This window comes from Phaenicophaeus curvirostris, chromosome 8 (genome assembly GCF_032191515.1).
Source record: "Phaenicophaeus curvirostris isolate KB17595 chromosome 8, BPBGC_Pcur_1.0, whole genome shotgun sequence".
NCBI classification, from domain to species: Eukaryota; Metazoa; Chordata; class Aves; order Cuculiformes; family Cuculidae; genus Phaenicophaeus; species Phaenicophaeus curvirostris.
Genome location: NC_091399.1, coordinates 17459933 through 17473745, shown reverse-complemented (window position 1 = coordinate 17473745; position 13813 = coordinate 17459933). Strand labels below are relative to the sequence as shown.

Sequence of the window (13813 nt, the reverse complement as noted above, 5' to 3'; positions counted from 1 at the left end):
CATGGGACGGCCTGCCCTGGAAAACCAAGTCACCTCGCTGTCACAAAGCAAGAGCAGGACAAGCAAGGAGAACTGTCCCGTCCATTTATTTCAACCTTGATCTCGTCGAGGGCTGAAATCCTGGCCCCATGCCCTCCCTCCCAAGCCTGCCCCGCTACGCTTTTCAGGAAGACTGCAGCTTGTTCCAAACACAATTCCAGCTCTCAATAGCTGTCAGATGGGAGCAGAGTCAGTCAGTGCCAACCGCGGCTGGATTCAAAACAGCAGCAGAGACACAAAATGCTTTCTATTCTTCCTGCCCTTCAGCCACCCAGACCTCTGGAAGTTAAATTATACAGATCACAGCTTGAACACATTGCAGAGAAGGTCTAGGCAAGGCAAAGGGCTGAACCTGATGGCCGCACAACGCTGGGCAGACAAGCGAGGGACTGCCCAGCCGCATCGGCTGCTCCGACTCCTACCAGGCTGATATCCCTGGATCTTCTTATGTGGCTTTAAGTGGGTTCTCAGCCTCCTGTTATAAATTCACATTTCATAAAGCCTCCTCATTCATCCTTCTCTATTTAGCTGCTGGAAATATGAAGCACGGCTTGCTTTCACATTCTCCCACTGCGAGAGAGCAAAAAGACCTTCAGCTTTTTTCCTCTCTCAGCTTCACAGCGGTCCTCTTCCCAAGAGGAAGGACCTTAGCTTTTTCCCCGAAGCAGCAGCACAGTATTGACACAATTCTTGTTATTTTCACAGCTCTTCACAAGGAACCTGGCAGCAGCAGGGAACGGCCACGGCAACCGTCAGATCGCTCCGCTGGCACTTGGCACCGGGGCTTTCTGCAGGCTCAGAGAGATAATAGCAACACTTCACATTTGGAAGGTTTCTCTGCCGCAGCAAAGAACAAAGGATTGTGTTCCCCCTCTGAGAAACAACCTGCAGAAACACAGCGTGTTCCCCCTGCTGCCTGAGGCAAGCAAACAAACAGGTCAGTAAGCCCTAACTCTGAAGCAGACAGAAATGTTACGTACAGAGGTATTAAAATATGACATAGTTCTCCTCACATCCTCCTTAAATCACAGTTGAAATCACAGTTTTGGCAGAGGGGAAAAAGCTGCAGCTGGACGTGGAAATGCAAAGCCGTGCCTCAACCCATCACAAAAGCATTTGCACTTGGCATCTGAGCCTCCGCAGCTTCGGCGCAACCATCAAGAGCTACACGGTTTGCCAACAGAGAGGCAACAAAAGCTGGTATCATTCCGTTACGGAAAGCAACTCCGAGTAGCTACACCGCTGCCGCAACATTCACATGAGGTTTTTCCATACCGAACACGACCTCCAAGCCCTTTTCTTCTAAAACCTTGGCCTTATCTGCACTGAGGAAGTCCACCACGGGAAGAAAAGTTTGATAAAGGACTCCTTCCAAACTGGTTCCGTCTTCCAGTGCAGATGAGCCCACGCCTGCTTTCAGCGTGGTTCAAGAAAACATTGGAGACAGCATGACTCTCACACATACATACACATACACATCCATTAAATGCACAGAAATAATATTAAAATGATTCCCACTACCATACCTTATACTGACTCTAGCTACAAGCTATAACTTTGCCTCAGTGAGGCCCGGGCAAGAATATTGGCTCTTTAGCATGCAATCAGAAACGATCGTTTATACAGTGGCAACCTCTGCACCAAAATAAAATAAACGTAAAAGAAGCAAAAATAAAAACCTTTCACAAGCTTGTTTTTCAGACTAGCCTAGTGGGATACAAAGGACCAGTTCCATGGTTTTCACCAGGCCAAGTGAAAGTAGTGAATCAGCAAAACGGGACGCACTGCTGGCATCCTGGGCTGTTAGGATGCTCCTCCCTTCACAGTATCGATACAGTAAAACAAAATCCTGCTCAGGAACCTCACAGCTACGCCATACGAATCAAGGCGGTTGCCGTTCCACGTCAGCCCTTCATCACTACGCTGCGATGGAGTGGTTGCCATCTGTTTCAGAGAAATGTTGCTTGTATAGCAGTTACTGCACCTTCACCCTTCTCTTCACAGCAAGCTTAGCAGGGAAACTTTCCCACTATATTAATATATAATATATGTATATAAATAATTTTATGCTTTTATAGTTTGGTAGTATTCTCTTAAAAGTTCTATTTTAAAACACTTAAAAATCTTTTAAGCAACTAAAAGTAACTTTTGATGCTCTCTAGTGTGAACGGGATAGGATTTCAAAGTTTTTAACCTTTTTTCTTTTGGATTTTTGGTAACGTCAAAAGCTATGATGAAAGCAGCATCTCTGCCCAGCTCCACTCCTCCCCACACCTCGATTGCAACGAAACCTACCTCAGCCACTCTCTTATCTCTCATCTTCTGCGACTGCTCTCTGGCAACCTTACTTGTTCCAGTATAATCCTGTTTGACCTTCGCCAGGAAACCCGACGGGGCTGGTCCCTCGGGCGGTTGCTTAGATCATTCACTGTGTGATGATGCACTTGACAGGAGAGGAGGAAGAAGGAACAGAAGGAAAACAGAGGTGAAATATCAGTTTTCCTATTTGAAATGGTCAATGAAGTCGTACTTTGTGGGTGCCCGGCTCAGAAGACCTGCGAAGGTTCCTCTCTTAGGAGCACGTCCCCGTGACACGCAATCCTGGCACCAAGCCCTTCCCTTCTCCACACCCAGTAGAGCCACAACTGCTTTTTCAGAGAGACATGGGAGGAACAGCGAGACTTCTCACTTATGAAAGAGAAAAAAACCAAAAAGCGAGGCAGGAATAGATCACCCTTCTCCGAATTCTTCCCTCTTGGGGAAAATGATCCCCAGTTCCAATTTGCAGGTGGGGAAAGCGACGGCTGGAGATGTTTCCATCCCAAACTTCTGCAGTCAGACTGCAGGGCCAGCTTTATTTTCACTTGGTGAGTCTCCTGCCCACCAAGACCACGCTCTAACCACTCGCCTGGCTTTGCCAGAACAAGGTGTCTCTTTGCCTTTTTCGATGTCTCCCTGTTCCTCCCATCACCTGAAGGATCAGAACTTCACCCTTCCTCAAGACAACTCCTTCAACCAAATGTCCTCTCCCAAACCCAATCTGCACGACCTGTTGTTCATTTTCCCCCTCTATCATGAACAACTCGGCATCAGAACCAGAGAAAACTCTTAAATTATTGCATATTTCTTAAAAGACTTCTTTAAAAGATGTCAAGATATTTGCACTTATCTACCTGTCCCATGCTTTTCCGTTTATGAAACACGTAAGCGCGTGCAAACACCCACAATACACAACGCAGGCATGTCTCTCCAGGTTTGCTTAACCTGCTCCAAACATCGGAGCTGCTTACAATACAAAAATTTAAGTCCATGCAAGGGGACAGAGTCGTGATTGCTCTAGGAACCGTTCACTTTTAAGTTTCCTGAACCTTTATGAGGAAATAAAGTAGGGTTTTCCTTTCTTTTTGCATTTCATCAATAAAAAAGTTATCAAACTTGTAGAAAGACGTTTAAAAGCAACCACCCACGATTGCTTGGCTGGGACGATAGCATTTCAGTACTCCATATTGCTGTTAGAAAAGATCAAGTGCGTGTCAAGGGGGGAGCAGGGGTGAAGGACTTTGGTAGCCAGCCTCTAACTCTGCCTTTCAGCCAGTCCAGAAAAACACTTCCTACCGCTCGGCAAATCTGAAGCACAGCAGCACAGCGCTCAGGCTGTCACAGTGCTCTGAACTCTCCAGATCAGCAACTGCAAAGGACAATCTCCTCCAGAAGACCCCTCCAACCCTTCTCCCAGTGCGTCAGAGGTCAATGCAAACCTCACAGCTGCTAAACTTCCCTTCCAGTAGTCGAAGCGCTCCTGATTTTGCTGACCTCTAGGATATCGCTTTATAGCCACGCCCATGCCGAGGGCGTCGAGGCTGCACGCCTGCAACAGGCAAGCCAAAAGCCCTAAAATCATAGCTTAAGTAAAAATTTAGAAAGAGACGCACCAAAAATAAGACAGGGATAAATAGATTCGGGCAAGGCAGGTTCCACCAGGACAGTCTTTTTTTCCTTAACGTGGCAGCTACCTGGGGAACGGAGGAAGGCAACGGCCCCTCACCCCTGCTCTCCCCTTGCGCCAGACCAGCAGATGTGGCGAGGAGCGGCCCCGGGTGCCCGCACGGCTGGTGGCCACAGGACCGAGCTGCTAGGCCAAAGTGCTGTCAAGAAATACAAATGACTGCTCGTCCCAGATCGCTACGGAACATTAAAAAAATTTAAAATCCTGTCGATCCCTGAATAAGAAGTTGATTGACACAGTCGGTTTGCTTTTCTCCAAGAGGAGGAGCAATAACGGAGAAAAATTTTTGACACTACATGTGTGTGTGTGTGATGTAGGGGGGGGAGAGACAGAGAGAGAGAGAGAGAGAGAAATTTTGCAATTTGGCAACATCTTGGGAGCTTCTTTCTGTCCAGTGGTGGCATTGCACTAATTACAGTACCAGCCTGCCAGGTTGGTGCTGACTCTTTAGAGCCAAAAACGGGAAGACGGTCCTTTCTCCCCAAGACTCTGTAGCCGCGTTTCAATCCGGCCCAGTCGTGGACACAGATCCCTGTGCCGTCTCACCCACAGCAACAGCCTCCTCCTGAGGAGGAGATTCTTCCTCCGCCTGCCCCCGAGACGTGACGGTGGTCTCGGGGGAGATGCTGTGCGGCCCCTCCAGAGGCATACAGCCAGGGTGGTTCTTGCGAAAGTGCTGGTTGAGGATGGCCTGGAAAGGGAAGCTTTTGCCGCAGACGTGGCAATGGAAAGGCTTGTTGCCCGTGTGCTTGCGGATGTGATACTCCAGCTGATCCTTGCGGGTGTACTTCTTCCCACACATGCGGCAGACAAAAGGCGTGATGCCCATGTGGAGACGCATGTGCCGGTCCAGGCTGCCCTTCTGGTTGAAGGATTTGGCGCAGTAAATACAAGTGAGCCGTGGGTTGTACCGGAACCAGCGTTCTGAAACCTCCTGCTCCCGGAGATATTCCACATAACCGCTCACTCCAAGCATGGCTGATTCTTCCCCCTGCAAAGGAATCATAGAATCATAGAATCACCAGGTTGGAAGAGACCCACCAGATCATCGAGTCCAACCGTTCCCATCAAACACTAAACCATGTCCCTCAGTGCCTCGTCCACCTGTCCCTTAAACACCTCCAGGGAAGGTGACTCAACCACCTCCCTGGGCAGCCTCTACCAGTGCCCAGTGACCCTTTCTGTGAAAAATTTTTTCCTAATGTTCAGCCTAAACCTCCCCTGGCGGAGCTTGAGGCCATTCCCTCTCGTCCTGTCCCCTGTCACTTGGGAGAAGAGGCCAGCACCCTCCTCTCTACAACCTCCTTTCAGGTAGTTGTAGAGAGCAATGAGGTCTCCCCTCAGCCTCCTCTTCTCCAGGCTAAACACCCCCAGCTCTCTCAGCTGTTCCTCATAAGGCCTGTTCTCCAGCCCCCTCACCAGCTTTGTTGCTCTTCTCTGGACTCGCTCCAGAGCCTCAACATCCTTCTTGTGGTGAGGGGCCCAGAACTGAACACAGGATTCAAGGAGTGGTCTCACCAGTGCCAAGTCCAGAGGGAGAAGAACCTCCTTGGACCTGCTGGCCACGCCATTTATGATACAAGGAAACAACAGAGATTTAAAAAACAAGCAGCCTGAAACAAATTGCAGGAAAGAAGAACAGGCCCCAGTCAGGCAGCAAAGCACTGGAGCATGTGCCAAACCTCGAAATCGGCAGCACTAATGTCTTCAACCTCAAGCGCACATTTAAGTGCTTAACTGGAGCCCTGGGGCTTAAGACAAACGAGCAATCAATTAGAAACCTCTGCTATGCAGGCCCCTTCTGCCAAGTCATTTGCTATACGGCGAAGAAAAGACAGCCCTTGTCAGGGGGGCGCTGAGCCTCCCACTGAGCTGTGGATCAAACCTGTCAATACTTGTCAATTCTTCTTAAAAATCGAGCCAGTTTGATTAAAATACCATATACCACGCCCTGTTTTCCTTACTAAAGGTTAAAAAGAGAAGGCAATTAACGAGCTTGCAGTAAAACGAAGGAGGAATAAACTACAAATCACAGCTGAGACTCTTCAGGTGTCACTTGACACAGGTATTTATTCAGGTGCCATTCAGGATTCATTTTGTAACGAATGGTGTTTGAGAGAAGGGCTGCGTGAGCCATCGCAGCCTCACAGCGCTGCAGGGGAGGATCTGCAGCACAGAGAGCTGGCACGCCTGGCCCAAGCCACATAAGGACTCGCTGGCTCCTCATTATTTCCTGAAGCCAGAAAGACAAACAGCCAAGGGTGACTCTGAACCACGAGCTCGGCTCTAGGACAGCCACTTCTGGCTATCGTGCTCAGGACGAGCACAGTTCTCCATGCTGGAGGACACAGTACTTGTGCTTCACAGTCTTATGCTGTTTCCCAGCGATGCCAAATGCGGATAAGCAACCAGTGTAACAGCAGGAGGGCCTCTCCTCCACAATGCAGCCAGCAGCGTTAACTGTGCCAGGTGCCGCTGAATCCAACTGTGCAAGCACTGGTGAGCTGTTCAGGACTGAGGGAGATGCACAGAGCAACTTTCTTTCCACTCTACCGCTGTCACTGGGCAGGGATCATAGGCAAATTAGTTTTAGCAGTGGCAGTACCTGAAGAGTGGAAGGTGATGATACTTCCCTGTGTATGCGGTACCCTACGGTTTCATGTTTGAGGTCATCTCGCGATGGAGAAATAATAGCAGCTTTTCTGTACGTAAAGCTAAAATTGCTTTGTGTGTCACGTTTGCCCTGGAGGGTTAGTTTGACCTGAAATTTTCTAGATGTATTCTGAGGACACAAAACAAAGCTTTGGCTCAATAGGAACAAAAAAGTATCTTTTGTTTTATGGAAGCGTGTTACAAAATTAGCAAACAGCTATCATGATGATTTCCTCCCTTGCTTCACTTGGTCTTACACAAAGGCAAAGCAGCCCCGTAACTCCTCCAGCAAAGTCATCTGATTATGAACCGACTGACACGGTATCTGCCAGGACCCCAGGGTCATTCTGCAGCGGTAGGCGACACACTCGCACTGTAGTGCCATTGCAGTACTGACTGTGTGCAACTAAAAAATTACATCAGAATGATAAGGCACAGATATTACCACTGTGTCCCACTTTATGGCACCCTATAGCCTGCTGCCCTCCTGCATTTCCGCCTTTCTCTCCCTCCTACCCCAAAACTGTGCCCGTAACCCAAGAAAGTTGAGAATTCAGAACTACTTTACATTGCAAATTCTGCTATGTAACACAATCCCTTGGGGAAGAGGCAGAGACCTCTGTACAAAACCACAGTCCTTTGACACCCAGGCTACAGGTTTACTAGTGTAGCACCTGGAGGGCTTTCTGGAACGGTTTTGGCACTAGGATGGAAAGGCTCAGCTCTTGGCAGCCCTCAGTCCTGCACAGAAGCCAACTAACAACTCCTCCTCAGCTCAGGCATTTGCTGTCAGTGTTTCAGGGCAGATCCAACTCTGCAGGCAAATGGGGTTTCTCCTCAGGAGCTGGTGGCCGGCCCAGAACAAGGGCTGATATTTATGTGCTCAGAAAACAAGAGAAACTCCTCATGTTTTCCAAGTACCTGGCCTAAATCCCAAACGACAGCCAAAATCAGTTTTAAATCACATACCGATGGCATATGTCCTCTGTGTGAGCAACAAAACCCTTTGCAACAGTAAAAGGTCCTTGTTTCACACGCAGTATTGCTTGCAAATATAAAATATTATGCACTTCATCACAACATAGTCCCCTTCACCTTCAATGTCAACATTTATTTGCAAACTTCTTGATCTGCCTACCTGGGAACTGGGCTGCTTGGGCTCATCCATCCGCCCGGGAGACTCACTTTTAGATCTGTACCGCTCAGTCACAGCAACCATGCTGCCAGAAGGGCTAAATCTGTGGGGTGGGGGAAGAGTGTAAACAGAGTTTTTAATGGGCATCAGGTCACTATGGTGTTTAGAACAATTGGTGAGCAATAGAGGCACCTGTATAGCATCTCTTCATCCTCACCAGCTAACACTCAGGAGGCAGAACAGTGCAAGTACAAAGGAAAAAACAAGTCATACTGGTCTGTGGTTTCGGTCTTAACATCTGAAAAATAAAACTGAGTCATTCGGCTTCCAGTTCAGTAAAAGAGCGCTTTCTGGTTGCTATTGCATGTAAACTGATACGGGCCCACTGACTGAGGAACTGTACACCAGGAGAAGAAATCCTTTCTCTAAGGGCTCCTCATTCACCACCCTCACCCTTCTCCACCTTCAAAGCATGAAACAAAAGTGATGGGATGGACTCCAGGTGGGAAACAATGGATATTGAGTGCCGTGCAAAAAGAGATGCTCGAGGCTCTAGAAAGAGATGACCCACTGAGAAGAGTTAGGGAACTAGGAAAGGGCTGCTCTCCCAAGGGCCAGCTCAATTCCTGCTGATTGATTTAAGTAGTGAACAATTGACAGAACATCCACTGCTTCCAGGCAGCGTTTCCAGACCAGACGGACTGAGCTAGAAAAGAGGAGACAGATGTGAAGGGAAACCCCACAAATACAGCTCCCCAAAGACAACAGATCTGCCCTTTATCAGATCCATTCTTTGGTCTGAGCTAACGACAAGGAAACAAATGCTAGAGTGGAGGGCAATCAGATGGACGGAGAATCAAAACACAGCAGATTTCACCACCCATTTTCACTAAAGGCTTTCTGTTCTTCCATATAAATCAAAACAGCAGTGGAGGCCGATGAGCTCCCCATTTCAGCTGCTTCAGAAGATGTAAACCCCGTGACCCACCACTGTCCTGGATCACCAGGAAGAGAAGTTCCTCCTGACCTACAGCTGGTCATCATCTAGTTTCTCAAACAGAACCACCCCCAGAGTTTCAAGCCAGAACGCAACATTACAATGACACTTTGCATAACACGCATTGCGTGTGACCCCGTTGATTCCGATGCCGAGCATGATATCTACTGAGACTGAACAGCAATATATCCTTTAGACAAAAACCCTACCTCAGTGCAAATAATTAATTTCCCAAGCAAGCCTGTACCTGGAGACCTTGGTCTGATCACTACCGAGCTAAAACACTATAACCCAAACTGGCTACACTTCCTAACACCAGGATTAAACTTCCTTCAGTGCTTACGCTTAAGATGACCACAGGAAATAAAAGGGGGAAACATTCCACAGCGACCAACCCAGCCGTGTGAAAATCTTGCACAATCTCCTCTTACAGCTAAGGTCAGTAATTAAGCTAAAGAAAACTCACCTGTCAATCTCGCTGCTGGTTGGCCTGACCGCCTTGGCCCCAGAGGATCCTAACGCGTAAGCCTCCTGGCCCATCGAGCCGTGGCCCGTGGTGTCGATCACCATCGCAGTGACCTCCTCGGCGCTGCTCCCATCTTCTCCCGACGGCTGATGCTCTGCCCCAAGCCACTCCTCCAGGTTCTCCATTTTAATGCGCACTCCTCCCAGCACTCGGACGTCGTCGTCGTTCCGTCCCCCGCGGTCTCCCATTCCCGTCTCAACGTACCACTGTCCCGCTCTGTTAATCCGTAGTATGGGCTCCCTGCTTTCCACGTCTGAACTCTGCTCAATTATCTGGGGGCTGGTGGACTCCTCGGGCGGGCTGAGCTCCCGAATGTCCAGCACCGTGCTAACCTGACCCAGGCGACTCCCCTTGGGGGTGTTGTGACGTGGGCTCAGAGAACGGTTTAGATTTGGCGTCACCCGGTGAGACTCGGGCGGTCTCTCCTGATGCTTCGTCCTGGTCTGGCTCAATTCCGCTTCCACCTCCGCCACGTTAATTTTGAAATGAATTCCCTCGAGGATCTGCGTGCATTTGTCTATGATGTGCTGCATCTGCAAGAAACTGGCGGCCGTCAGGTAACTGATGATGTCTGCCAGCTGCAGACATATCCTCCCGGTGTAACAAAAGGAAAGGAGCTGCTCGAAAACAGAAGGGTTCTTGATGACGGAAATGGAAATGGTGCTCATGTCGTTCAAGGACATGTGGTCGCGGAAGTAGGGCGAGCTGGCGGCCAGCACCACCTTGTGAGCACGGAAAGCTTGGCCCTGCACGTTGACCACAATGTCGCACAGGCGACCCTGCATGCGCAACTGATTCAGGTGGCTCAGAACAGAGTTACTGAAGTCGGGAATCTCCAGTTGAATGTTCCCACTCTTCTCCATGGCTGTCCCGCTGGCAGGTGCGCCACCCTACTGGAGAGGAGGGGGAAAATATCATCGTTAACAGAGCTAGCCTATCATTTGCATTTAAAACATTTTTCACCCACTTTCACACAGTTTGAAATACTGGGATTTTTAAAGAACTCTCTCACCATACAATTTACAAGCACTTGGCAGCAGTTCTCTGATCTTTATGTGCCGTACACCACTTTCCACAAGAGTTGTGTTAAACCAGTCCCTGACAGATCCCCATTCCCTGTGGCTTAAGTGCTGGAAACAGTTCGTTCCATCAGCCTCAATAAAAGCACAGTTGCATTGTAGAATGAACATTAAAAATGGTTCAGGTACTAAAAATAGACAGTTGATTGCGTAATGGATTAAAATACTTAGCACTTGCACCTTCTAAGCACTATGAAAAGGGGAAAGGAATATCGTTATTCCTCCTTTATAGAATAGGAATCGGGAAGGAGACACCGGGGCCTCAGTCCTCCGGAGAGACTTTTCAAAAGCTGACCTCAAGGCATCTTCAGCACATTATTAAACCCAAGATATTCATCATATGTGGTCTTTCTGACACATAGCAGAAAATATATAACAGTCTGGTGAAAGAAATAGAAGAGAATCCGGTTCTAAACCCCAATTTATCAGGCTGTCTGCTGGGCACAGCTGACTCCCCAGGAAAAGAAGCTGGCTTTTGGGAGGTCTGAGATATTGCAGGCAGCAAAAGACAGCTTAGGAACAATGGGGATTAACAAACCAGATCTCCTAGTTTTCCTTCCATAACTCATTTTTCTATAATCATCACATTTCATTTTGGCAAAGTTTGAAACGGAGCCCTGACCATATATGGTAAAAATTTGGAATGTTCCAAAATTAGACATAAACTTGCCCCCCACAAAAAAGCAAAGTAAATAAGTTTATTAAAGATCACTTGTAGTACGAATGGCTCCCAAGCTGGATGGCATCTGAAGTGCCGATTAAGCAGAGCACTGCAGATATCAAAACAATTTCAGGCAGGCTGGGAACACCGAGGCTCACAGTGCCTGCTCCCAGAAATCTCGGAATCGAAGGCGCTAGCACACAGTAAAGCATGTGTGCCTTTGAAGGGCTTTATTTTTATTAGTTTATGAATGCTGCAGGACAGATCACGGTCGTATGTCCAAGCAGGCTTTGTGCAAACTTGGCAAAACATGTTACTAAACCTGAAGCCGCAGGACAGCCTGTCAATCTGCGAAGCCCTGCGAAGGGGTCACTGCCCAGCCGGCTGCCTACCCAGTACTAGGGCAGAGCACAAGGCACAGCTTAACAGCACCGCACCTGAAGGGTTCTTTGCCCCTTCCCCCATCTTTAGAAGAAAGCAAAAAAACCCACAAAAATCAAGGAACTAGGCCCACATGAGCACAATGTTAGGAGCGCGACTTCAAACGCACAAACCAAGGTGAAACAGAAAATACGATGCCTTACCTGTAACGTTATGAGCAACATGCAAAGGGAAGAAATGGAGCTGGTAACTTCTTATTTTCCCTTTTTCTTCTGATGTAGTAAGAAGGCCCAAAAACTTTTTTACCCCCTTCCCCTTTAGAAGGAAAAAAGAAAAGAAAAAGCATGGCACAGAGAAACAGGGTTCTCCCCAGCAGCTTCGTCATCCTCTGTTTTGCAGGCTTAGCTAACACGATGTCCCACCCCAAACCACAAGGAAACACAGAATCTTATCAAATCAATCTTCCCCCACTGTATGCACGGCTTGTGTTGCAGTGAAGGTCACTAAAATAAAAAATGGAACTGCAAATAACCCGAAGAAGTCATTTCCTCTCTCACAGGGCTGTTATCTCTGGCTGCATTTTAACACATGCAGGGTTTTCCTCGTCTCGCTCAGGAACACTCACACAGCTGAAACCACGCCGAGGGCGTGCAAATGCTTACGGGAACGGGCAGCCGGGAATCTCATCATCTTCCCAAACCACCAGTTTCTAAAGTGATGAACCGTTCCCTGAAGGGAGGGAAGCGAAGGCAGGGGCCACGGGCACCTCCTGTGAGGTGAAACACCCCTGCGGAGGCGGCGAGCGCCCAGGGAGGCTCCCGCAGCGAGGCAGGCTGGGGCAGAGGCCAGCCAGCCCTTTCCCAGGGGGTCAGCTGGGGACGTATGGAAAAAGAAGGGGTAAAAGAATATAACCAGACGCTAAGTGCTGAGTACGGCACCACTCGGAGTTGGCTGCTCCCAGGGGAGCTGGGAAAACTATTCTGCTCCAGCAGGGAGAAATCTGCCTGTCACGGGTGGCAGGAGGAAAGGACCCACACAGCTTCATTTACTTCAGGATCGAGGAAGCAGCGTTTTCTGACAGGCTTTGGGGAGAACCTTGGTCAGAGGCTGGTGAGGGGGAACATCTTTTTAGACCAAAGTACCCTCGTCAGAAGATGGTTTCTGTCTTCCCGGGTCAGGGTTCTATCATCAGCTTACCCCCTCAGCCAGCAGCATAATGACATCTCGGTTTCTGCCTTTCCCGGCGGGACTGCATGTTTATCAGTTCAGCCTTTACCTGCGGCTGAACAGTATCTCCCGCTGAGCAACGCTCTCCCGGAGCGCACACGGAGACGCTTCTCTATTTTCAGCACAACATGAAGTGTCACCAGCTGAGACTTGGACTCGCTTATCTCAGAAAATGCCTTTCCCCCTGTGAGGCAAGAGCAACTACTGAGACCGGGAGGAATCTTCCATCTGTCAGGCCCTCCGAAGGGGCCTGGTGCTCAAGGCTGGGCCGGACGGTGCTTTGAGCGACGCGATGTAGCGTCCCTGCCCATGGCAGGGGGGTTGGAACCAAAAGGGCTTTAAATTCCTTTCTAAGTCAAAACATTCTATGATTCTATGAAAAAGCCAGGACTGGCTGTCCGCTGGCAGTGGAAAACGCTCCCTCTGAGAAAATCCTTTGTCAGAAACCTGTCAAGCTGAAGGGCAGGTGGGAATTCTCACCCTCGGGGCTGAGATTTGCTGTGCCTGGACAACTCCACTACTTTCCAGTTACGGTGGGACCCTGAAGAGGATAAAACTGGCTGTAACTCTTAAAGGAGACGGGAGATCACAGAGTCATAGAACCACAGAACGGTTTGGGCTGGCAGGGACCTCAAAGCCCACGCGGTTCCACCCCTGCCGTGGACAGGGACACCTCCTAGGGACCAGGTTGCTCCAAGCCCCATCCAACCTGGCCCCGGACACCTCCAGGGGCGAGGACCTTCCTTCCCACCCTTCCCCCCTCAGCTAAAACCAGAAACCCGCACGGGGCTCGGCTTTTTCCCCACCTGGAGGGGCGACCCCCGGCCTTGGGGGCGGTCGCGGTGAGCTCAGACCCTCGGGACCCCCCGGCCCGGCCTGTCTCCGCCCGGCGGGGGGTGACAGCGGCCCCGGGGCGGGCAGGGAGGGGCTTCCCGCGGGGGTGGGGAGTGAGGCGGGGCCTGGGCCCCGCCCGTGCCCGCGGGCCCGTGCGCCGCGCCGGTTCCTACCTGGCGGGGGTGGGAAGGGCCCTCAGCACCGCCCCGGAAGTGGAACCCCCAGCGCGGGGCCGCGCACCGGAAGTAAACATCACCCCCCCCGCCCCGCCCCGGG

The 13813-nt window shown here is 49.8% G+C and overlaps 1 protein-coding gene across 7 annotated transcripts; it reads right to left on the bottom strand.

The window, feature by feature from the left end:
• Positions 1-3162: 3162 nt before the first annotated feature.
• Positions 3163-13743, bottom strand: ZBTB37 (zinc finger and BTB domain containing 37). 7 transcript variants are annotated; one of them, XM_069862598.1, is made up of 6 exons: positions 13510-13561; positions 12674-12887; positions 11680-11791; positions 9296-10245; positions 7836-7935; positions 3163-5036 (listed from the first exon to the last, which is right to left on the bottom strand). In XM_069862598.1, exons 3-6 carry the CDS (start codon positions 11698-11700, stop codon positions 4548-4550), a joined length of 1560 nt encoding a protein of 519 aa, XP_069718699.1. In that variant the 5' UTR covers positions 11701-11791; positions 12674-12887; positions 13510-13561; the 3' UTR covers positions 3163-4547. The 7 variants fall into 7 exon arrangements, with proteins under 7 accessions (XP_069718699.1, XP_069718697.1, XP_069718700.1 ...); XM_069862596.1 differs by lacking the exons at positions 12674-12887; positions 13510-13561 and adding an exon at positions 13711-13743; XM_069862599.1 differs by lacking the exon at positions 12674-12887 and having other exon boundaries at positions 13510-13587.
• Positions 13744-13813: the final 70 nt, after the last annotated feature.